This window comes from Notamacropus eugenii, chromosome 1 (genome assembly GCF_028372415.1).
Source record: "Notamacropus eugenii isolate mMacEug1 chromosome 1, mMacEug1.pri_v2, whole genome shotgun sequence".
NCBI lineage: Eukaryota > Metazoa > Chordata > Mammalia > Diprotodontia > Macropodidae > Notamacropus > Notamacropus eugenii.
This window is the reverse complement of record NC_092872.1, coordinates 439,374,153-439,398,748: the sequence shown is the minus strand read 5'-3', so window position 1 is coordinate 439,398,748 and position 24,596 is coordinate 439,374,153. Positions and strand designations below refer to the sequence as shown.

The window sequence follows — 24,596 nt, the reverse complement described above, 5'->3', positions numbered from 1 at the left end:
TCAGGACTCAAATACAGGACTTTTCATAACCTATAAACCCCAGAGCCATCATTAGAGTCTTGCTCTTAGGTGACATGATTCTGTCGTAAAATGCTTTTCTGAATAAAGGGAACTCATTTTTTAAGTGAACCATGTGCTTAGTACTTTTGTCAAATAAAGCACTCTTCTGTCATGTAAAGAATACATTACTTGGTTTCTCATATGTGCAAATGTATTCTGATATATACATATGTTTACATGTATACATGTATATACAAACATATGTATACACACATGCATACATCTGCATGTTATCCTTTGCTTTTCTTCATAGGTATATTAGTGATTTTTTGCTAAATTATTTCCAGATAGTTAAAGTTCACTAAGACTTTCCAAAGATATTGAAGGAGTAGGGACCAGGGTGACAGATGCAGGTAGGCAACTAGAAAAAGTAAATCTCCAAGATTCATAAAGATCAAATGAACATGTGAGTAGAAGAAAGTTCTTAGGATATTCTTAAAATATAGACCTGAAAGGAACTTTAGAGATTGAGTCCTTCTCCTCTTCTTACAGGCGAATTCAAGTTTATAGAGGGTGAGTGGCATGCCCAAAGTCATATAAAGAATAAGAAGTAATGCCATGCCTTATACATTCCATGTGTAAGGAATGAGAAGTAATTCTATATCTGTAGGTTACAAAGAAAGAATAGTCTTTGAAGTCATTTCAAAGGCTATTCTCTCTTTGTAACCTATGGATATACTAAGTAGGAGAAGGAGAGAAAAGGGAGAGAGAAGAGAGGGAAGGGAAGAGGAAGAGAAGGGAGGGAGGAAAAAGGAAGGAAAAGAAAGGATAAAAAAGGACTAAAGGAGAGGAGAGGAGAGCAGAGAAGGGGAGGAGAGGAAAGAGACAATTATACCAAAAAAGGGCCAATTTCTCTGATACTCATGAATCCAAATTTAGGGGAGGGAAGAGTTCACATTGTTAGAGAATTCACTACCAAATGTGGGATCTGTATGAAACTCTCACTGTGTGAGAATTCTGAAAGAGCTGGTTTTTTCATGACTATGAAACGGCTCCCTGACCACGTCTCTTCTCTTCTCCCCCCGCTCCCGCACTTCCCCCACTGCACATCCCCACTATGGGATGCTGAATTGAGATATTGAAGCTCTGACAGCTGATAATCCTCTCTGGTGCATCTGGGAAGGAAAAGCTTCCTCCTTTCAGTGTTTCCTGGGCAATCACATGTAAGAAACCTCAGTGGAGAATCCATTTCTCTCTGCAACCCAGGAGAGAGACTTTTTGTTTGTTTGTTTTTGTATTTGTCTCCGTGCTTGTCTCTGGCCACCACTTGAAGACACTGCCACCTGTAACTATTTACTATTTCAGTTTGAGTCTTTGACCTGAGGACTCACATGGTATAGCAATATGGGATGTGAGTCTCAGGACATGGATTTAAATCTTTACTCTGCTACTTACTCCCTTGTGTGACCTTGGGCAATCTCAGTTTTTCTAGTTCTGTTTTCTCATTGGTAAAATTGGAATGAGGAGTGGCTAAGACGATATTTAAAGCCCCTTCAAGTTCTTGGCCTATGACTCTATGATGCTCTGTCAGAAAGTATTGACTTTATTAGATTCTCAGTGTGCCACCACAAAGCATGTGAACCTAACAGATTCTGTGAGATTGTGTATTGAAGTTATATAATTTTTGTTAGTAATACTTTTATTCATATGATGAATTATTGCTTTTTTTACATTCTTTACAATTACCCTTTGAAGCAAGAAAAACATTTATTGGTATCCCTATTTTACAGAAAAGGCAAACAAGGTCCAAAAGGCTAAGTGACTTGCCTACTGTCACAGACTGCAGTAGCAACAGAAATGACATTGGCACCCTCTTTTAGTCTATGATAGACTAAACAAATGAACAAACAAAAGACAACCACGCAAAGGGTTTCCACATGCATAAGATTAAAGCACTTATAGTGGAATACTTCTTGAAAGGAAAGTGAACTTGATTCCCAATCTTTGAATCTCCATTCAAGAAATCTCTCTGTTGTAAAACATTACGGAGACTCAGAACAAGCAGAAATGAAAGTATAGTGATTAGAGAAGGGAGAAGTTTGATGTTCTTTCTGATAACTACACAACAAAATCCAACTATTTATCATATGATTATTAAGGACTTATTATATGCAAGGTTTTGTTAAGTGGTCAGAATACAAATACAAAAACAGCACCTTTCCAGTTAGGAGCTCACATTGAACTGGTGGATAGAGGGAGAGAAAGATTAAGGAGTCCTTTTTCTCTGAGCAGTGTTTGGTGATGAAGGGGGAAGTAACTGGAGAGAAGAGAGTGAACATTATAAATTGGTAGAGTGAGTAGTTATTGATGTGGCATGATTTGAGGATCTCTGCTCAAAATATGTCCCCTCCCCTGTCATGAGACCTAAAATTCCACTATTTATTCTCCAGTCCTTTGAATCTTGACAGTGTGGGAGTCTATCATACACATGCTGTATGGCCCAAGAATGACACTACCTGGAAAAGGAGAAAAATTTTGAGCTCTTATCAGTTGCATATGCATGGAGACTAGCTGATCTGGGGAAAAGAGTATAGAACTGGGACTTGATATGGGAATTGGACATGGAGGAGGAGAGAGAGGATGGTGCTGAGTTTGAGTGAGAAGCCATTAAAGATTAACCCTTCCTACTCTTTCATCTGACAAGGGCTGAGCCTGTGTATACTCCCTGAGAGGCAACCCTTTAATGTTTTTCTTGGTTACTATGCTAGGTAACAGAAACCCGCACTGGTCCCCTGGGCTGCAACAGCTATGACAATCTGGACTCTGTGAGTTCTGTCCTTCTACAAAGCACGGAGAGCAAACTCCACCTCCAAGGTAAGAAAGTGGGATATAGGAAACAGAGAGTGATTCAGAACACAAAGGAAGGACCAAGGGTAGAATGGATAATGAAGAAGCTGAGGTAGAGAGGGTACTATGAGAACAGAGAGAAAGAAAGGAGAAAAAGAAAAAAGAGAGAGACTAGGAGGAGCAGTGATTGTGTCAGAGGAAAGGGAAGATAGAGAAGCAGGAGAAAAAAGATAAAGAGAAAAAGGGAAGGTGATGTGACAAAGAAATAATGGAGAGAAAGACAAGGGGAAGAAGAAAGAGGGAGATAGAATCAGAAAGAGGATGAAAAGAGGAGGGATAAAAAGAAGATAGAGGGAGAGAGGAAGATGAAAACTAAGAACGTGGAAATCAAGTAAGAGTTATGAAAATGAGACTTTTTTTAAAAAAATGTAACATATACAGTACATGAAATTCATGGTTATTAATTATTTTCTGACAGAAAGTACGGAAATGGGAGCTTTATCTGATTATTTTGATGAAAATGTCCAAATGGTGTTATTTATAGATGCCTCAGACCTAATATATATTAAAATTTCATAACATATTGTCTGGATTTTTCTCTATTATTGTTTTTGATTTTCGATGTGTTTTGACAGGTGTTATTTGAATTTCATGAAATATAGAGTATTTTATAGAACTTGGGTTCTGCATGCTGGTTCCCTCTATGATTTTTTTCTTTCATTTCATTTGCTAATCATTCCTGCGTATATTTTCTCTATCAAACTATATCTGGGCTTTGACAAGACTGAGCAACCGACAGGTATGACCTTCTTCGAAAGTGCAGAATAAGGATGGCTCAGAATGTCAGTGGGAGGAAAATTGGCCTTAGATTTGCAAAGCAGATCTGAGCACTGATTGATGTGACTTTGATGTTCTGATATCTTGGTAACTCTTTGTGCTTCCATTCCTGCTAGAGAAGATAGTGGATAAGGAACAATCAGCGCCATTGCTTCATAAGAATGGGGACAGCAAGAAAGAAGGGGATGAGGGTAGCTGACTTGGGGAAAAAAATCTGTGAATAGATTCTCTGAAAGAGACTGGGGCCTAGTAAGTTATACCTTGTCTTGGTACCTTGAGGAGCCCTCAGAGAAGTGACATCCAATAGGAAAGATAGATAAGAAGATAGACAAGATGTGACTCTATCTCGTACCTTTTTGAATTCCTGTCTTGTCTTTTCTGTCTCTACAATATCCCTTTCATTGTTTCTATCCTCTCTATTTACAGTTGCCCCCACCCTAGCTCAGGTATATATCATCTCTCCCCTAGACTATTACTGTAGTTTCCTGTTTACTCTTCTTCTCTTGACCATCCCCCTCATTCTGCCACAGAAACACACAGCTCTAATTCTATCTCTCTCATCTTCAACACCTGTCAGTTGCTTCATGTGGCAAAACAAATAAATTCCAAACTCATTAGGTTGGCATATAACACTCTCTATAGTATGGCTCAATCCTAAATTTCTATGCTTTTCTCAGATTAATAATGTCTTATATACTCTGCTGTCCCTGCCAAACTGACTAATGCTTCATAATCCAAATATACCTCAAGTTTTCCTACCTCTTTTGCTCTGCTCTCAAACCATAATTTCCTGGAACATCCAACATGCCCTCTTGTAATATCCAACTATATCCATAATACTTCATATCTTTGAAGGCCTTGCTCTCCATCAGGCATTCTTTGATCCTCTTAGCTAGTGATGAATTGACTCTCTCCTCTGAATTCATTGCTTACATTTTTTAAATGTACTCACAGTGTTCTATTTTGCATTATATGTATGTCCTTTCCTTATCTCTTCTACTGGATTATAAATTCCTTGAGGACAAGTGCCTACTTATCTTTGTACTTTCTTTAGAAACAAGGCTAATGATATGTACATAATGAGCTATTCCTAAATGTTTTTGAATGACATCTCTCTAATATCTATGACACTCTAAGTGCCAAATTAAAGTTGTCGTGATGGTTGTTGTTGATAATGATGGTGATGGTGATGATGGGCAGCAATGGCCAAGTTCCTCTCATGAACATTCACCCTGCAATCATCCATAAAATGGAGGCCAGGGGAGGAATGGAATACAAGAATGAAAGAGGAAAAGAGAATGAGCCAAGAAAAAGCAAGTGACCATGGGGATGGGGAAAAGTGAAATGTGAAAACAATAAAGGGAAGTTAGTAGTCAGAGCAGTTGTGGAGGCAGCAGTATAATAACAATAGTTATACAATGATAATTCTGTATTTTTACACATCTCTCTCCAAGAAACCTAATAGGTCTTCTATAGGCATCATGTAATTGAATCTTGTATCTATCTGAGGAGGGAGGCAGAGGGCAGATATTATCTTTCCTATCTTACTTTTGAGGGAATTGATACATAGAGAGACTGAAGGTTTTGCCTGAGTGTAGGGAAGATCTGTGAGTGCAACACAGATCTCATTTCTGTGAAAGTAAAAAAAAGACAAATGGCAAAGGGTAGAAACTAAACAAAGTTGGAATATGGGGGCAAAAATAAATCCAGCCTGGGAGTTAGGATACCTGGGTTGTTTTTCTAGCTTTACCACTAATGAAGTTTGTGACATTGAGCAAGTTATATCCCTAGTTCAGTTTTCTCTCTGTGTACTGAATAGTTTCATTTTGGCAGTTTGTAGAATTCTTTTCAGCTCTCTCATTCTGTAACATTTGGCATTCTAAGATCTAGTCCAATTCTTAAAATTGTACATCCTACAGTCCCTTTCAATTCTACTGATTCAAAACTTAAAGGAAATTGGGTCAAATGATCCAACTGAAAGGAAGAGAACCATAGGCAGGCTGGAAGGAACTGTGAGGAAGGTGGAAGTATAGATTGGTATGGCTGAAAGGGGCCTTGCTACATCATCAGACGGAAGGTGAAAGTATAGACTGGTATGACTGAAAGGGATCTTGCTACATCATCAAATCTTTATCCCCAGCTCGAGGGAGTACCACATTCCAACCATCTGGTCAGATGAAGGTCAGTTTTCAGAGACCTCCAGAGAAAGCAATTTCACAGCCTCCTTCCATAATTCATCTCAGAATATAACAATCTTCTCCACAAAGTTCTTCTTTACGTCCAAGTCTATTTTTTTTCAACTTAAAATGCATTTCTGTAGGTTTCTGTCATGAATTAGTAGAAAGAAGTCTGATCTTGGGAGGAGGTCAAAAGTGTGTGTGTGTGTGTGTGTGTGTGTGTGTGTGTGTGTGTGTGTGTCCACGTCCACGTGTGCCCATCCAGGGAGGAAAATCAGGGTTCCTGGTTTCTAGTCCTGACTTTGCCATTTCAAAGAGCTAGAAAGGACCTCAGGTATAATCTAGTCCATCTCCTTTATATTATGTAATATGTAGGTAATATGCACACAGCACAAAATCACTGTACTCCGTAAAGTTAAATAGCTCCTTTCCCTCTCTAGGTCTGATGTCATTCATCTGTGAAAATAAGGGAGTTGAGCAAGATGATCCTTAAGGTCTCTTCTAGTTTTAAAACTGATTCTAATTCCTGTGAGAAACCTTCCCTTAAACTCAATTATTTTGTTCAGTATCTACTCCTTATCCCTTGAAACTTTGTTCATTACACACACGAACACACATATACACACGCACATACACCCCTTACGATTCCTGCTTAACAAAATCAAATCCATCCTTCAAATCCCAGTTCAGATCTTAATTACTCTGGGAGATCTTCTCTGAGTACCTCTGTCCACAGAGATACCACCTTCTAATATCCTCCAGCTCTTACTATTTGTACCATCCATTTGATGCGAGGTCTTTATCTTCATGTGTGCGTGTGTGTGCGCGCGCACACACATGTGCATGCATGTCTGTGCATCTGTCTGTCTGTCTGTCTCCTGTGGCTGGAAGGCAAGAATCAAGCCTCACACAGCCTTCTATCTGATCTCAGTACCATGTAGTGCTGCAGGGTAAGAGCTCATAAACGTAAATTACTTGCTTGACTAAAAACATAACTGAATTGTGAATCTGTGTCCAGAGGAAAGAATTGCTAGACCTCTTAGGTTGAGAGGGGGTAGAAGTGAGTTTGAAAAAGTCATGTCATTCTCCCCTTCATGATCTCCTGGAAACAGTGCTGGATTTGGAGTCAGAGAAACCATGTTTAAATTCTGGCTGTTTTACTTGCTAGCTGCATGATTGTTGATAAATTGTTTTACCTTCCTGGACATCACTTTCCTCATCTGTGAAATTCCTTCAATTCATTCCACAAATAGTTATTAAAATTTTTGCTATGTGCAAGGAACTGTGCTCAACACAAGAGATGTAAAGACAAAAAAGAAACAGTTTCTGTCCTCCCAGGAATTCTGTTCAGTCTTCCAAGGGGCAAGGGAAATGCAGTAAGTCCACAAGTACGTATATCCACAGGATGTACAAAGGACTACAAAGTAATTTCAAAATTAAGAAAGCCTGGTGTAGAAGGTGACAATTGAGATGTGCTTTGAAAGAAGCCAGGGATTCTTGGAAGTGGCAATGAAAAGCAATTCACTCTAGATATGGGGGTCATGCAGAAGATTAGCCAGCCTTCCAGAGTCCTTGGCACATGTGTCTGCCATAAGAAGTCTCTCCTCATTTCAGTTTATTCTCTGTTCAACTGTCAAAGTGATCTTCCATGTAACCACACCACCTCACTCACTACCCAGTCGAGTCCAATGACTTTTTATCACTTCTGGAATCAACCATGATTTCCTCTATTTGGCATTCAAATCCCCTTCACTTTCCCAATCTTCTTATATCTCACTCATCACAAAGTACTTTTCTGTCTAATGACTATGACCTCTCTAGTGTTTTTCTCACAAGAAACCCATTTTCTGGCACTGAACATTTTCTCTGGCTGATCTCCGTGCCTGATATGATCTCCCTCTTCATCTCCATCCCCTTACTTTCTTAGTTTTTTCAAGTCCCAGTTAAAATCCCACTTTCCTTTATCAATATCCCTTGATGCCAGTGCCATCCCTCCATAAATTTTCTCCAATTTACTCTTTACATAGCTTGTTTGTGCATGTTATCTCCCCCATTAAAGTGTGAGCACTTTGAGAACAGGGACTGTCTTTTGCCTTTTCAAACCCAGCACTTAACACTGTTCCTGGCATATAGTATTTACTAAATATGTGTTTGTTGACTGACTGCCATGCTAGAAGAGAATGAAGAAGCTCTGAACCAAGTTGGTATATAAGAGGGTAGTGATACAATAGAAATAGTGACCCCAGAAAAAGAAGCTCATGTGTGATTGTGTAGCTGGAAATCTACATTCAAGAAATCTGGAAAAGGAAGGATTAACCCCCCCAAAATCTTGTCTTAATAAAGCAAGTGATCTTTAACAGTATTCTTTATGTTATCTTTTCAATCTGGAGGATGGTTTTCTGAATAATTTTGACAAATCCCTTCTTTCATCTTTAGTCGTTTAGCCAGATCTCATTAAGAATAAGTAACTGACCTGTAGGTAATGGATTGTGACTGAGGCTCCCTTCATCTGATTAGCAGTGGAGCAAAAGGCACTGACAAGAATCCATGTTTCTGCCTTTGTGTGGCTCTGACTGGGAGGCTTGTTCAATATACTAGCAGCGTCTTCACGACAAAAGCAATTGCGGACTTCCAACCAGCCAGCTGCATCCAAATATTGGTTTTGTTTTATGAGCCAAGAGCCCTGTATTCCCTGTAAGACATCTAGCCTGTAGGGAAGAGAGGGAGGACCCAGGAAAGTGGGAAAGCTTGGAGATTTAAATTGATTAGACATGAATAAGTTGCATACTAGAGGGACAATTATATTGACCTGGAAGCCAGTAGACCTGGATTCTTATCTAAGCTCCCTACGTGTGCGTGCAAGCATGCATGTATGCATGTGTGTGCAGATTTGTGTGTGCATACATGTGTGTGCGTGTGTGTATGTAAAAGACTTATTCATCTGTAAGATGGTGGGATTGGACTAGATTGGGGCACTTCTTGACTTTTTTTGCATCATGGACCCCTTTGGCAATGTGATGAAGTCTATGAATCCCTTCTTAGATTTTATATGATACATATATGCATATGTATATATATAATTATTATAATATATTATATATGCATTATATAATTATAATCAAAGAAAGGATTCATAGGCTTCATCACACTGTCAAAGGGGTCTATGACACAAAAAAGTCAAGAAGAACTTCTAATCTAGTGTGTGTGTGAGTAGGTGTGTATGTGTATGTATATACACATATACATACATATACCCATACATATATACATATATAATTATCATAATATATATGTTTATATATATAATCTAAGAAAGGGCTCATAGGTTTCATCACACTGTCAAAGGGGTCTATGACACAAAAAATGTCAAGAAGAGCCCCTAATCCAGTGTGTGTGTGTGTGTGTGTATGTATATACATACACACATACACATATATATATGTACACGTACATATATATATATGTTCTAAAGGAAATGCTTCATTTCAGTTAGAGATTAATGAAAATAAAGAGATATCTTTTTTCTTCCCCATGAAAGGGACCCAGGTTAAGAATCTCTGGATTTGGTGTTAATAATAGCTAGGATTTATATAGTACTTTTAGGTTTACAAAACACTGAAAGGCGGTGCTATTATTAACCCCATATTTCAGATGAGAAAATGGAGGCTGAGAGAAATTAAATGACTCGCTTGGTGTCACATAGCTAGTCAATGTCTCTAAGTCCAACACTATGCACTAGACTACCTAACTGCCTCAGTGATGACCAAAGATGATCACAGATTTAGAGCTGGAAGAGAGCTGAGAAGGCACCTCTTACATCATCCTCATTTTACACTTTACAAAAATGAGGTATATAGGGGCTAAATAACTTACCCAAGTTGCACAGGTAGTAAGTGGCAGAAAAGGATTTAAATCTTTCTCCAATGACCTTGCCACTGCGTAACTAATTTCTGAGATTTTAATTATTTTAACTTGCTGTAACTATTACATTCTATGTTCTAGATTCTTCTAAAATATTATGTTTCTTTCCATCTCTAATTTCCTAAATTATGTCCTCTAGCACTCTGTGTTGTATTGTTCCTTTCAGATTTTTCATTCTATGATTTTAAGGATCTGGATCAAAGAAGGAATCTTTGGGTTCAAGATCTGACTGGTCTTGATTATGAGAAGGGTAGTATGAAATCAGCCACACTGTTATGAGGTGCCACTCTCCAAAAAGGTTATTCATTATTGATCCAAGTAGAAGAATAAATGATACCTTATCTTCTTTTTGGTAAATGCCTATGAATGCCATAGACACACAGAGATAGTTCTAAGTCCTATTATGCCACTGATGGGTGAAAGAAAGGGAGGGCATTCCAATGATAGGTCAGTTTTCAGAGCCTAAAGCCTAGCCAACCTTCTATGAAAAGTTATGGGAGGATATAAAGAAGTATTATGGGGGTGGGGAACCCAACAACTCACAAAACTGTGATCTATCAATGAAGAGATCTGGATTTCAGTCTCAGCTTTGCATCTACTTATATGACTGTGGTTAAGATTAGATATTTAGATCTTGGAATAATTTGCATAAAGATAATGATTGAATTGATAAGGGCTGATGAGATCATCAAGAGAGATAGTATAGAAAAGACGAGAACCTCAGAGAGACACTTAGAGTATCCACACAGATTGTAGAAGTACCATGGATACCTTTTCTGGAAGGCCAGAAAAGGAAGATAAAAAAGAGCAGTGAGAAAAGTGGAAGGAGATCCAAGAGGGAGCAGTGTTACAAAAAAACAAAAATAGAAGATAGACTATACAGGAGAGAGAAGGTGATCCACACTGCCAGGTACTATATAGATAGGTCAGAAAGGAAAATGATTGAGAAAAGGGGAGGATTAGGATCTAATTAAGATTAGAATTAAGGGTCACAAGACAGAGAAAAAGATGAAATGATAAAATAGTATGACCAGATAAAGGAATTTTGAATTTCATAATCATAGAAATGGCACACAATTTCATTAGCCTCAGAATATTTTTACTCCTTAAGGTCACCATTGTCATTTACTAAACCTTATCTCCCCTGTGTATTGGGTGGAGAAGGCAGAGGGTCACATACCTAGTATATACTGGCATCCTGAACTCTTTCCTTGAAATGCTCAGCAGGCCCCAAGGAATCCTCTTTAGCCACTGAAAGGCCACTGAAAGTATATGTGTGAACTCATCTAAAAATCTGGATCCTATTAATTTTGTCAGTCTGCACAACTTCTGTGGATAATGAATGGCAAATGTTTGCTCTCCTGGGTACTGAGCAAAGTACTGCTTCCTTATCTGAAACAACCTCTTTAAAGCTTTTAAGTGACTGTCATCTTCAAATATTCAGATCCATAGATTGATGGATTACAGCTAAAAAGTACCTTCGAGAATACTTAGGTCTATAGATTCATAAAATGTTAGAACTTGAAATGACCTTAGAACATAGAATGTTGGGACATAGAATATAGAATATAAGAATTGGGAGGGACTTTAATTTGATAAAATTTAAATAATATTCCATAAGTGCCATCAGAGTTCTAGGGTGAAGAGCACTGAGGATGAAAAGATTTGAAGAAAGAAAAAAAAGAAGGAAGGAAAAAGAAAAAAAGAAAGAAGGAATGAAAAAAGAAAGAAAGGAAAGAAGGAAGGAAGGAAGGAAAAACGGACAATTGTTCTCCTCAAGTAGATTACATTCTACCGCAGGTAGTACAAAAATAACTATAATTAAAGGGGTAGAGTGAAGAGGTTGTAAAACTGGGTCACAATATTTAGAAATCATTGTAGAGGGAAATACTGTTAACTATGATGATAAGGAACGGTTTGCAGGGGAAAGTGTCACCTGAAATGAGAATGAATGAAGAGAAAACAAAGAAAAGAAGAATATTTTCTAGGCTGAGGGAACAGTTTGTGTAACTATAGGGATGGGGTTGGGGGGTGGAGTTGGGCAGATTCAGGAAATAGCTGGTAATTCATTTTGCCTGGCACAGAATATGCAAAGGAGTCTAATAAGAATTAAAACTGGACAGGTATGCTAGATCCACAATATGGAGAGCCTTAAATGCTGAAACTGAGCAGTTCCATTTGACCTAAAGTCAACAGGGAGTCCCTGAAGACTTTTTTTTTTTTTTTATTAGCGAGGGAGGCTAGTGCCTTAAATATTCCCACCCCTTTTTGAGACTATGTGTAAAGAATGGATTATAGAGTGTGGAGACGTGACAGAGAGACCAACTGGAAAAGACCAGAAGCTTGGTTTTTGTCAGCATGAGTAAGGAGGTGCTGTAGGTAGAAAATTAGGATTTGACAACTGATCAAAGAGAGGTGTGAGCAAGAGGGAAGAGTCAAAGGTCACTCAAAGGTTATAAAGCTGGGAACCCAAAAGGCTAATGAAATAGCCTGGCTTTTTTTTTTTTTTAAGTGAGGTAGGAAATGAAGTTATCTGCTAAGCGAGAAGATAAAGTAAGCATTGAAAAGTAGGAATTGAAAAGGTAAAAGGAGGTTTGGAACAACTGTGCTGGAGAATCATACATTGTTAAACTAGTCAACAATAAGGTTAAGGTTGTAAAGAAAAGAGAGTGAGGCCACTGCATGGATGACTGGCAAAACAGGAAGAAATTGAGGGACCAGAAGTTTCCAAAAGGATGAAAGATATTTTGAGACTAAAAAAAAAAAGGACAGGAGGAGATGATCAGAGAGGAGGATTTCAATGTCCCAAGATAATAGACACCATACGTTTCGGTCATCATTAAGGTCTATGATGTGTCAGGTTGAGATAGAATGGAGATAGGAATCTTGGCAGTGAGGAGATTGATAAAATAGGGTACCAGAGTGATCGAAAAGAAACAAATAGGTCAAATGAGATAATATATGTGAAGGGCTTTGAAACCCTAAAGTGTTGTATGTGTTAGCTGTTGTTGATGATGATGATGGTAATATTATTAGTACCATCATTATTATAACAATGTGCCTAAGGCTGACAGGAGGTTTTTGAGAGGATCAAATGCCTCATAATGAAGTCCTTGACCAAAGAGGAAGAATGATCAGGAGTTTAGAAAATGACAACAATGATAGGAATGGATGATGAGGAGTGGTTGTTGAAAAAAATGTGACAGTAAGAGGAACTGGAAGCATCAGTTGGTGATTATTCCCTTGCAGCATTTGGCAGGGGCACCTTCTTCATTCTTTCCAAATTCTCTCTTTTCCTCCACCCTTACCCACTAATTGAGAAGACAAAAAAATGTGATATCAATTATTCATGTGAAATCATGAAAAACATTTCCATATTAGTCCTGTTTATTTTTTTAAAGCAAGTAAAATAAAGTGGAAAAAAAAAGTTATGCTTCTATTTACATTCAGTCTCCATCAGTTCTTTCTCTGGAGGTGGAGAGCATTTTCTTTTATCAGAAGTCTCTTGGATTTGTCTTGGAACATTGTATTGCTGAGAACAGTTAAGTCATTCCCAGTTGATCTTCTGACAATATTGTTGTTACTATGTGCAATAATGTTCTCTTGCTCCCTTCACTTTGCATCAGTTCATATAAGTCTTCTCAGCTTTTTCTGAAACTATCTCTGTTGTCATTTTTTTACAGCATGATAGTATTCAATCACAATCATATGCCACAATTTATTCAGTCATTTCCCAGTTGATGGACATCCCCTCAATTTCTGGTTCTTTGCCACCACAAAAAGAGCAAACAGATTTTTTTCCCTTTTTTTGATGTCTTTGGGGCACAGTTTCAAGTTGTTCTCCAAAATAGTTGCATCAGTTTGCATCTCCACCAGCAGTGCATTAGCATCCCAATTTTTCCACATGCACTCCAACATTTGTCATTTTCTTTTTCTGTCATATTAGCCAATCTGATAAGTGTGAGGTGAAACCTCAGAGTTGTTTTAATTTGTTTTAATCAATAGTGATTTAGAACTTTTTTTATATAACTATAGATAGCTTTGATTTTTCCTACTGAAAACTCCCTTTTTATATCCTCTGACCATTTATCCACTGGGGAATGGCTTGTGTTCTTATAAATTTGAATCATTTCTGTATTTGAAAAATGAGGCCTTTATCAGAGGAATTTGCTATAACTCCCCCCTCACCCAGTTTCCTGTTTTCCTTCAAATCTTGGGTGTATCAGTTGTGCAAAACCTTTTTAATTTCATGTAATCAAAATTTACATCCCACAGTGCTCTCTATTTCTTGTTTGGTCACAAATTCTTCCTTATCCATAGATCTGACAGATAAAATTTTCCACGCTCCGTTAATTTGCTTATTATATCACCCTTAATGTCTAAATCATATACCCATCTTGTTCTTATCTGTGAAAGGTTGGACTTGCACATTCTCACAAGTTATTTTTCATGCCTTTAAAGCACTCCACTCTCATCTTCTCAAAATTTTTGTCTTCCTTCAAGACATAAACCAGGCCCCCCTTCTCTGTGGAACCTTCCAGAATATCAGTCACCATTGCTGTCCTTTCTTCCTCAGCTTTACTTGTTATAATTGATTTGTGCCTACTGGATACTGGATACTGGAAACTCCTACAGGGCGGCAGCTGGTTTTTTGTTTGTTTGTTTTTTCCTCTTTGCCAACACACTGTTCTGGTGATAGAACAGGCAGTTAAGAAGTGTTGATTACATGGAACTGAAAGATCCTTAGCATGTGAACAACCACATGCAAAGTTCTTGCGTATTAGTTAATCCATTGGATCCTCACAACTTTCCTGAGAAGGAGATGTAGCAAGGATTAATATTTTACTTTTGAATGGAGTGGAGGGGGTTGTGTGTGGAGGGGGTGGGAACTCTATTATTTTATTTGAATTGTTAACTCGGGTAGTGAGGAAATTCTGTCAATGAAAGTCATCACCTGGAAGCACTGAGAGGTTCAGTGATTTATCCAAGGTGACACATTAAGCATGTGTCAGAGATGGAACTTGAAACAAAATCTTCCCATGAGGCTCTGTCCACTACTCCACATTGCCTCAGAATCCCACTTTAAAGATAAGAAGAGTCAAGGAAGGAATAGTACTTGCTGTGTGCCTGATACTATGCTAAATGCTTTTATAAACTTAGAAGAGAGGAGCTATTAATTATCATCCCCATTTTACCTTTGAGGAGACTGAGGCAAATAGAGGTTCAATGACTTGCCCAAGGTCACACAACTAGTAAATGTCTGAGGTCAGATCTGAACTCAGGTGTTTTGATTCCAGACCTATCCACTGTGCCACCAGCTGCTTCAGAGAAGTAACTTGCCCAAGATTAACTATATTTTAAGATCATAGCTTCTCAGAGTTGGAAAGGACCTACATTAAAGGTAATCAATCCAGCGTAGACTTCTGTGGCCTTTCTAAATTTCTATTGTCTGTTTTGGGGAGTAGGTAGACAATATTTCAGCTAACTAGGTGCCGTGGTTTTAATTTATCATAAGGAGTCCTATAGCCTAGTAGACAGGATGCTAGGCAATATATCACAGGCTCACACATAGAAAGGGATCTTAGAGATGATGGAATCCAACCCCCTTATTTTATAGATGCAGGAAATCGAGGCCTGAGAGGTCCAAGGTCACATGAGGAGTTAGTGGTGGAGCCAAGATTCAAATCCATGTACTTTCACAAGTCTTGTGCTCTATCCACTCTATCAACCTGTCTCCTAAACTTTGATTCAGGAAGACCTGAGCTTTATCCTTTCTCCCTCACTTGCTGTTTGACCATGAGTAAGCCACTTAACCTCTCTGAGCCTCGGTTTCCTCAACTCTAACATGTGAAGAAAAATGCCAGTGGCACTTTCCTCACAAGGCTCCTATGAGGTGCAAAGAGATAATGAATGTAAAGTGATTCACAAGCTCTAAATGTTATGTAAACATCATACATTTTAAAAAATATCTGTAATTCTCCCCCTCCAGCCCGGCCATGCCTCCGCCCCCCAAGCGGGCCTGGAGCCGGCCGAGCTGGAGCAGCAGCGGCGCCGGGAGCAGAAGTGGCGCCGGCGGGACGCGCAGCAGCGGTAGCAGCTGCAGCACCTCGAGTCCTTTTATGAAAAACCTCCTCCTGGACTTATCAAGGAAGATGAGACCAAGCCAGAAGACTGTATACCAGATGTACCAGGCAATGAACATGCCAGAGAATTTCTGGCTCATGCTCCAACTAAAGGACTGTGGATGCCCCTGGGGAAAGAAGTCAAGGTTATGCAATGCTGGCGCTGTAAACGGTATGGACACAGAACAGGTGACAAAGAGTGCCCGTTCTTTATCAAAGGCAATCAGAAATTAGAACAATTCAGAGTAGCACATGAAGACCCCATGTATGACATTATAAGGGAGAATAAGCGTCATGAAAAAGATGTGAGGATACAACAGCTAAAGAAGCTACTGGAGGATTCTACCTCAGATGAAGACAGCAGTACTTCCAGCTCCTCAGAATGTAAGGAGAAGCATAAGAGAAAGAAGAAGGAGAAACATAAGAAGAGGAAAAAGGAGAAGAAAAAGAAAAAAAAGCACAAATCTAAGTCAAATGAGAGTTCAGACTCTGACTAAAAAGTAATCTTCAGACCTTGTGACTCAAGAATCATAGTTGAATGTCATAGGTACAAAGTAGAAGTAGCCATAAAAGGGCCTCACTTGACAGAAAAAGGAACCAAGAAATGCGTGTCATTAGCATCACTTTGATGGCATCTTGCTCTTGCTGCCAACAGTGATGAACTCAACATGATGTTGAGTTGCTGCTTATATATGCCATACTGCGAGATTCTCATTGTCATCTTCCCTGATGACTGTAGTTTATGATAAATATGAAGATGTTCTAGGTATTTCTAAAAGAGATTCCCCAGCAAAAGCAGAGGGTTAATGGGGCTGTAGGCTGACTTACTTGAAAATTCTAGATCTTTAGCAGTTGCAAATAAATGCTGTCAGGTGTTGGATAATAAAACTTAGCTAACTAAAAAAAAAAAATCTGTAATTAAAAACTAGGCTATTTAGAGGATCAATTGAATATAAGCACCATGAAGGCAAGGAATGTGTTTTATTTTGTCTTTATGTTCCATAAACCTAACATGGTGCTAGAGATGCAAACCCAAAACAAAACAGTCCCTGCTTTCCAGACGTTTACATTCTAGTAAGGGAGTAGCGGCTCTTTGGTTATGAGAAATCATAGAGATGATATATGCAACAATAAAGGGTATTTCCAGGAGCAATGGCACTATTGATTTGATGACCATTCCATAAGCAAGAAGTAGAAAGGTAGCAGTAGGGGGACATGTGCAGTGGCAAGGAGAATAGCAAAGAAGATGGCCAGGGTGCCCAAGTTTCCCTTTGTACCCTTGATCCTAGTCCCTGCTACCTTGTCCAACAGATTGCTTCAACTATAATTCCCTTTTCTCTAATCTTCATTTTCTCACTACTGTTTCTTTTCCTACTGACTTCAAATATTCTAAAGTCTCCTCATCTTGATTTTTTTTACTAGATTACATCATCCTGACTAACTATTCCCCCTTTCTCCAAAAAACACTGGGAAAAAGCCATTGCTACTTGGTATTTTAATTTCATCTATTCCCAGTACCTTCCTAAATCTCTTCACTCTGGCTTCTTGCCATTCAACTGAATTCTTATCATTCAGCTGAAACTGTTCTCTTTAAAGCCCATCTTTTAATTGCTAAACCTATTGACCTCTTCTCTCTCCTCATCTCCTTGACCTCTCTGTGGCTTTCCATTCTGCCTCAGACACTTAAACTACTGTGTGACTCTGAGAAAGTCACTTGCTATATTTCAGTTTCATGTCCATCATCTGCCTCATAGCATTGTTGTGAGGATCAAATGAGATCACATATGTAAAATGCTTTTGCAAAATTTAAAATTCTATGTACTACATATTGACCTCTTTCTCTTCCTTGGTACTTGGTCTTCTTGGAATTTTAATGATAGTGCTCCCTCTTGGTTCTCCTCTTAATTGACTGGACTTTCTTACTTTGATAATTCAACATGTCTCCCAAGGCTAGCTATCCTTGGCGCTCTTCTTTTTTCTTTCTACTCTCCCAAACTTGATGATCTCATCAGTTCCATTGGCTTACATTGTCATCTCTATTTAGATGACTTCTGGATCTTTTTATCAAGCTGAACTCTATTATAATAATTTCCTGCATTCCAGTTTCACAGGCTGAATTGCCTATTAGATGTGTTACACTGTATGTCCCATAGCCTCAACATGTACAAAATAGAATTACCTTTCCCATCAATCCCTCCATTCTTCTGACCTCCTCTATTACTCTTACAGACACTACCATTCTCCTAGTCACCTTGGCTCACAACTTCCATTCCTCATTTTCATTCTCACTAATTACCAGATAGCTGACAAAAATTCTTGTTGCTTTTAACTTCACATCTCTGACATACCTCTTCCCCCTGCACTCACTTGCTACCACTGCAGCTCAGGTCTTCATCTCCTTTCACTCCTCCCTCCAATCCATCTTCCATGCAGTTGCCCAAGTAATTTTTCTAAAGTGAATGAGAAAATTCCGGTAGCTCCCTGCTGGTTCAAAAATCCAACATGAATTGCTCTGGCATTTAAAACACTTCACAACATGGCACCTTCCCACCTTTCTAGTTTTCTTATATATTACTCCCCTCCTAAAACTCTTCAATCCAGGTAGACTGGATAATTTGTTGTTCTACACAGAAAACCCTCCTCCTTTCTCTGTGTCTTTGAACAGTATATTCCTCATGCCCGGAATGCACTTACTCCTCAACTATAACTGCCTGCAGGCCTAGTTGCCTTCTAGACTCAGTTCAAATACCACTTTCTAAATGAAGCTTTTCCTAGTCTTCTGGAAGCTAGTGACCTCTCTCCCATGATAGAAAGATAGATAGACAGACAGACAGACAGACAGACAGGTAGGTAGATGGATAAGATAGGCAGAGAATAGATACAGATATAGAAAATAAAGTACTACCATATATTCTGTTATATATTATGCAATATTAAATTTGATATTTTTTCTCCCCCATTAGCTTGCAAATTCTTTGAGGGCCAAAGAGTTTCACTTTTGCCTTTGTGTCTCCAGTACTTAGCAGAGTACCTGTCACATAGCAGGAATTTAATAAAAGATTGTTGACTGAATGGGACCAAGTAAATAGAGTGAGCCATGTGACTTTCTCTGCTTACCAAAGGAAGGAAAAAAGGGCAGGAGTGTAAGACTGATCTGAATTGTTTTTTCTTCTTCTTCTTTACCCCTACTAGAGGTTAGAACTCCCAAACTCAAGAACTCCACCAGTGTCACCCTCCTGAGGTAGCAGGGATTAAAAGCCTATGGTCCTTATGATTCTAATGTTGGCATGATAGATAGAGCACTGGGCATAAAGATAGGAAGACCTGAGTTTAAATCTAACCTCAGACACTTACTAGCTGTGTGACTCTGGACAAGTCACTACTAAACCTCTGTTTACCTCAGTTTTTTCATTTGTAAAATAGGAATAATAATAGCAGCACTTACCTTCCAGTTGTTGTGAGGATCAGATGAGATGAAAATTGTAAAGCATTTAACACAGTGTCTGGCATATAGTTAGCATGATATAAATGTTAGTTATTATTTCATAAAACATATGTAAAACAGCATATATAGTCTCCTACACTCATATATACATATAAAAAATTTAATATACTTATATACTATTATAATTTCATGTATATATGGGAAGAAAATAAAAACCTGTATGATATAGGGGGCCTTAGGAAGTATCAGCCTCTCTATCCTTGGACTCCTAAGCAGAGTCTGGAAAATCACTTGTAAAGGATATTAGGAAGGGGATTCCTATTTCTTCCACCTCTGACATTCTGTGTTCTGTGATCTGGACCTTAACCAAACCCCACTTCCTACTCCCTTCACTAAGGAAGGCAAACAAGTGGTCTCATGAGATTGTAAGAGCCCTATGGCTGCCTAACTCCCTTTCCCAGAGCGTAAATGACCCGTCACGGAGACAGAACTGAACTTCTGAATGAGATCACAGCCTTTTCGCCCTTTCTGCACAGTTTCACCCGGTGAATTATTGTCTTATTTCCATTCCACTCCAATGAGCTGTCAGCGATGGATACTGTAATTCAGCGCAATAGAAACACAAACAGATGGGTAATTGACCTGCGTGCCTTCATTACACTGGAGTTCAGCGCTGCTGTTCCAGCCATAAAGTCCTTTATCTGCCAGTCTGAAATCCCTGGGCTTTCTGTGAGGAAGGAGATCAGGCCGGGAGGCTTGCAGGCAGTTCACTCGGAGTTATTATTCCCTCTGCTTCATGCATTTCAGAAACCGACAGAATCTGACAGGCAGAACTTACCAGGTACAAGACAACAGCTGGAAGTCCTATAGGGCTTGACGATATCTACAGGGGGTTGCATTCTGGTGCTGTAATGGAAGAGAAAAATATTTATCTTCCATCACATGAGGACTTTTTTTTTCCTTCTCCCTCATCTAGTACAATTGGCCTCCCCTTGATACCAGAAGAGAGCATGCGTTTAGCTACTAATGAAATAGGTCAGAAAACAAACTATTTACTCAAGAAAGATTTGTTGAGTCCCTATAGGGAGTATAGCACCAGTTTAGGTGCTTAGTATATATGATGAAGAAGGAAAAGTTGTATCATAGAGTTTGCAATGAGTGTGGAGTCAAATGTGGGTTGGAATCCCGACTCTGTTCCTCACTACTTATCTGACCTTGGGGCAAGTCATTTCACCTCTGAAGAGCCTAGTTTCCTCATCTGTAGAATGAAGGGATTGGATTTGATCTGTAAGGGCCCTTCCAGGTCCAAATCCTACGATCTGTAATGGTCCCTGCCTTAAAGGGGCTTAGAGTGAGCCATGGTCATTCCTGGCTCAGAACATTTTTTTCAAACTCTTCTAAGAACGTTGGTGCTAAAAGATGAATTCAGAATCACCTAGGCCTTTGCCCTCATTTTACCTGTGAATAAGTCAAGGTCCGGTTTGCTCAAGATCACACAGTTAATAAGTGACAAAAAGGGACAGTCTTGAACTGAGATATTCTGACTTTGTGCCTTGGGCTCAGGAGATATTCACCAAGCATACTTTCTCACCAAGATAAATCCAATCCAAGTTTTATGGCCAAACCAGCTTAGTGGAGGGGACTGAACCAGTGTACTCTGAGGTCAGTTCCCATCCCAAAAGCTTTGACTCAATTTTCATCTCTGATGTTGCCTATTTAATTTCAAAATCTATCAGGCTCTGTCCCTTTTGTTAATTACAAAACACTTATTAATGGCCTGATCCTTGGTGAGTTGAGAGACATATGAAAAGAATCGAGTAGGATCTCCTTGTAATGCACCTTGAAGTCTACTTTTGAATACATGACCCAGACACATGATACAAGGATACTGCTACTTCATGTCAGCCAGACCCTAAGTAGCAAATGGCATTAGAAATTTGAGCGATGAATATGTGCAAGAGTAATCTGGGAGAAAGACTACACTAAACTATTCTAGAAATGATTGTATGCTTGTGCCTGAATTGAAGTAGCAAGGCAGAACATTGTATCCCAACTCACATAGGGATAACAGTAATAGAGGAAAAGGACTCCCTTTGAATATAATGGAAAGAGCTTTGAAGTAAGAGGTAGGAAACTTGCGACCAAGTCCCAAATGGCAACATTATGCAAAATGCTTCTTATTATCTGGTCAAGAATGTCTTTATTTAGACAGCTGATGGCACAGTGCATAGAGCACTGGACCAACAGTCAAGAAGACCTGAACTCAGTTCCTCCCTCAGACACTTGTTAGTTGTATGACCCTGAGCAAGTCACTTAACCGCTGTCGGCCTCAGTTTCTTTATTTGTAAAATCAGGATAACAATAGTACATACCTTCTGGGATTACTATAAGGATCAAATGAAATAATAATGCTGTATACATGACAGTTTCATCAGCATCTGTAAGGTGGGTAGGAAAGGCAATTTTTTTTTAAAAGGCACTTCCATCCTTTCCATGGTAATGGAGATAGGTTCCTTTTGTATGGGTTTAGAGGCAGTTCAATGGTGCAGTGGATAGAGGGCTGGGTCTGGAATCATAGGTGTGTGAGCCTAGGCAAGTCACTTAACCCTGTTTGCCTCAGTTTCCTCATCTGTAAAATGATTCTTGTTTCTCATCCTTTATTCTAGAAGACCAATGACACAAGAAGCGTGATGTTTTGATTTGCAAATGAATTGGATTTAAGTGAGGCAGGGCTGTGCAAGTTGTCAGCTTCTCTCTGTCCTCCAGAGTCATCAGAGTCCAGTGGCAAGACATATGTCAGGACATCTGGTGATGATGGCCCCAGATGCAGTGGGAGACCTTGGCCTTTTTAAGCTAAGGTCTTTCCTAGGTCTTAGTTTCTATAAGGCAACACCCATTCAGTGATTAAATGCTAAGTGAGAATGGAGGCAAAACAAAGTGATATAAAGCTGCGTATGCCCTTTCATCCAGCAATACCACTACTGGGTCTGTATCCCAAAGAGATGATAAAAAAGGGAAAAACATCCATATGAACAAAAATATTTCTAGCAGCTTTCTTTGCGGTGGTAAAGAATTGGAAATTGAAAGGAAGTGCATCCATACTATTGTTCTGTAAGAAATGGTGAGCAAGTGGATTTCAGAAAAACCTGGAAAGACTTATATGAACAGTGCTGAGTGAAGTGAGCAGAACCAGGAGAATATTGTACACAGTGATAGCAACACTGCAATGACCACCTTTGGTAGACTTAGCTCTTCTTAGCAACACAATGATCTAAGACAATTCCAAAAGACTCATGATGGAAAATGCTATCCACATCCAGAGAAAGAACAATGGGCTCTGAATACGGATCAAAGCATACTATTTTCTCTTTTTTTCTTTCTCATGGTTTTCCCCTTTGCTCTGATTCTTCCTTTACTGTATGATTAATGTGGAAATATGTCTAATAGGGTTGTACATATATAGCCTATGGCAGATTGCATGCCATCTTGGAAAGGGGAGGAGGGGCAAGGAAGAGAGAAAAAAATTTGGAACTCAAAATCTTATAAAAGTGAATGTTAAAAACTATCTTTACATGTAATTGGAAAAAATAAAATACTGTCAAGTGGGGAAAAAACGATGGCCTAGTTTGCCTTCACAAAGGAATCAATCTGTATGGGAAGACCCTCAGAGTTTCAGAAACAATTGCTATTTTCCCTGTAAAATGAACCGGAGAAGGAAATGGCAAATCAATCCAACATCTTTGCCAAGAAAACTCCAATTGGGGTCACAAGGAGTCACACACAACTGGGACGACTGACAACAACAACAAAAAGGTAGTGTAGTAGTAGAGCTCTGGACCTGGAAACAGAAAGATCTGACCTCAGACACTTATTAGTTGTATGACCCTGAACAAATCACTTTAAGTTTTGTTTGCCTTAATTTCCTCAACTATAAAATAAGATAAAACAACATCTACCTCACAAGGATATTGTGAGGATCCAAGGAGATAATATTTGTAAAGTGCATAGCATAGTACCTGCCACATAAGAGGTATTATATAAATGCTTATTCTCTTTCTTTTCCGTACTCATCCCTTGGTCAAACTAGAGTGATCAGAATGGAGATGGTGCATTCTATGTTAGGGTCAGGGACAGAAGAACTAGAAATCCTGAGTTTCCATATGTCAAACCGAACAATCACCATGTGAGGTAGCAAGGGAGAAAGAAGCAAAAAGTGATCGCCCTTGTCTTAATGTTCACACATCCCCCATTGCCCACACATCCTGCATATTGAAGGCATCACATTTAAAATTCTAAGTAGTGTGAGAGAAAAATAAGAAAAATATTCCATATGTTCAGTGTGGGTGCATTGGTTTTGAAATGAAAATCAGAATTTTTGTAAGTCCTACCAATTGTGCAGTGGTATCTATAACCTTCAAAAAAGAGCGTCCTTGCTTTTATTTTTTATTTTTTTTACATCCTTTGTAAGTCATGGGTACAAGATATAGGTCCAAGTCCTAGTTTTGCCATCTACTTATTAGCTGTGTGATGCTGGACAAATCCCTTGCCCTCTTTGGTGTTACACCCCCTCATCTGTGAAATGAGGATACTTACCCTTGAACCACCAAACTCAAAGAATTATTTTGAGGAAAGTAATCCTTAAAGCATCAGAAACATGACATGTCACTATATACATATGAATTATTCCATAAATCTGAATTGTTATGACTTGCATAAATGCAAATGAAATTATGCGTGCATGTACATGTGTAATTCCTTGGGAGCTATGTGGAGTAAAATATCCCACACCAGACAGCAGCTGTATATCTGTACAACAGTGATTCTATGGGCCAAATCCTGCCCCAAGATATTTATGGCTCCCATTGAAATGGAGAAAGGGGAATGAGGTGCCAATATATGAGGCCAGAACTGGGCTTCTTTGTTGAACACAGGTGACTGAGGGAAGCCTTTGGCCACGGCTGCTTGTGAATCCCTGCTGCTAATAAAATAGTTATGTAACTTTCAACAGTTAATGACATTTTACAGAAAAGTACTTTCTAATTGCATCTGTCTTCATTATTCTCCTTCAAAATTACCAAAGAGATACTGCCTCAGAGACGCGGACGCACGGACAGCGTTTCCGTTTTTAAAGAGAAGCCTGTTTGTGTTACGACTGCTCATAAAAAAAGCCCCCAATGCCAAGCCTTCTCTGTCTTTTTTTTCCTCCAGTTACATTAAACATAGAAGGTAATACTGCTTTTTGAATCC

The 24,596-nt window shown here is 38.9% G+C and overlaps 1 protein-coding gene and 1 pseudogene across 1 annotated transcript in view; both read left to right on the top strand.

Moving 5' to 3' along the window:
* BRINP1 (BMP/retinoic acid inducible neural specific 1) overlaps positions 1-24,596 on the top strand; it is a 175,813-nt gene that overhangs the window by 122,325 nt on the left and 28,892 nt on the right. Inside the window, exon 5 of the mRNA XM_072631757.1 lies at positions 2,769-2,874. Coding sequence (XP_072487858.1) covers positions 2,769-2,874 — 106 coding nt within the window. The remainder of the gene's footprint in view (positions 1-2,768; positions 2,875-24,596) is intronic.
* On the top strand, positions 15,779-16,815 carry LOC140519068 (retinitis pigmentosa 9 protein homolog; annotated as a pseudogene).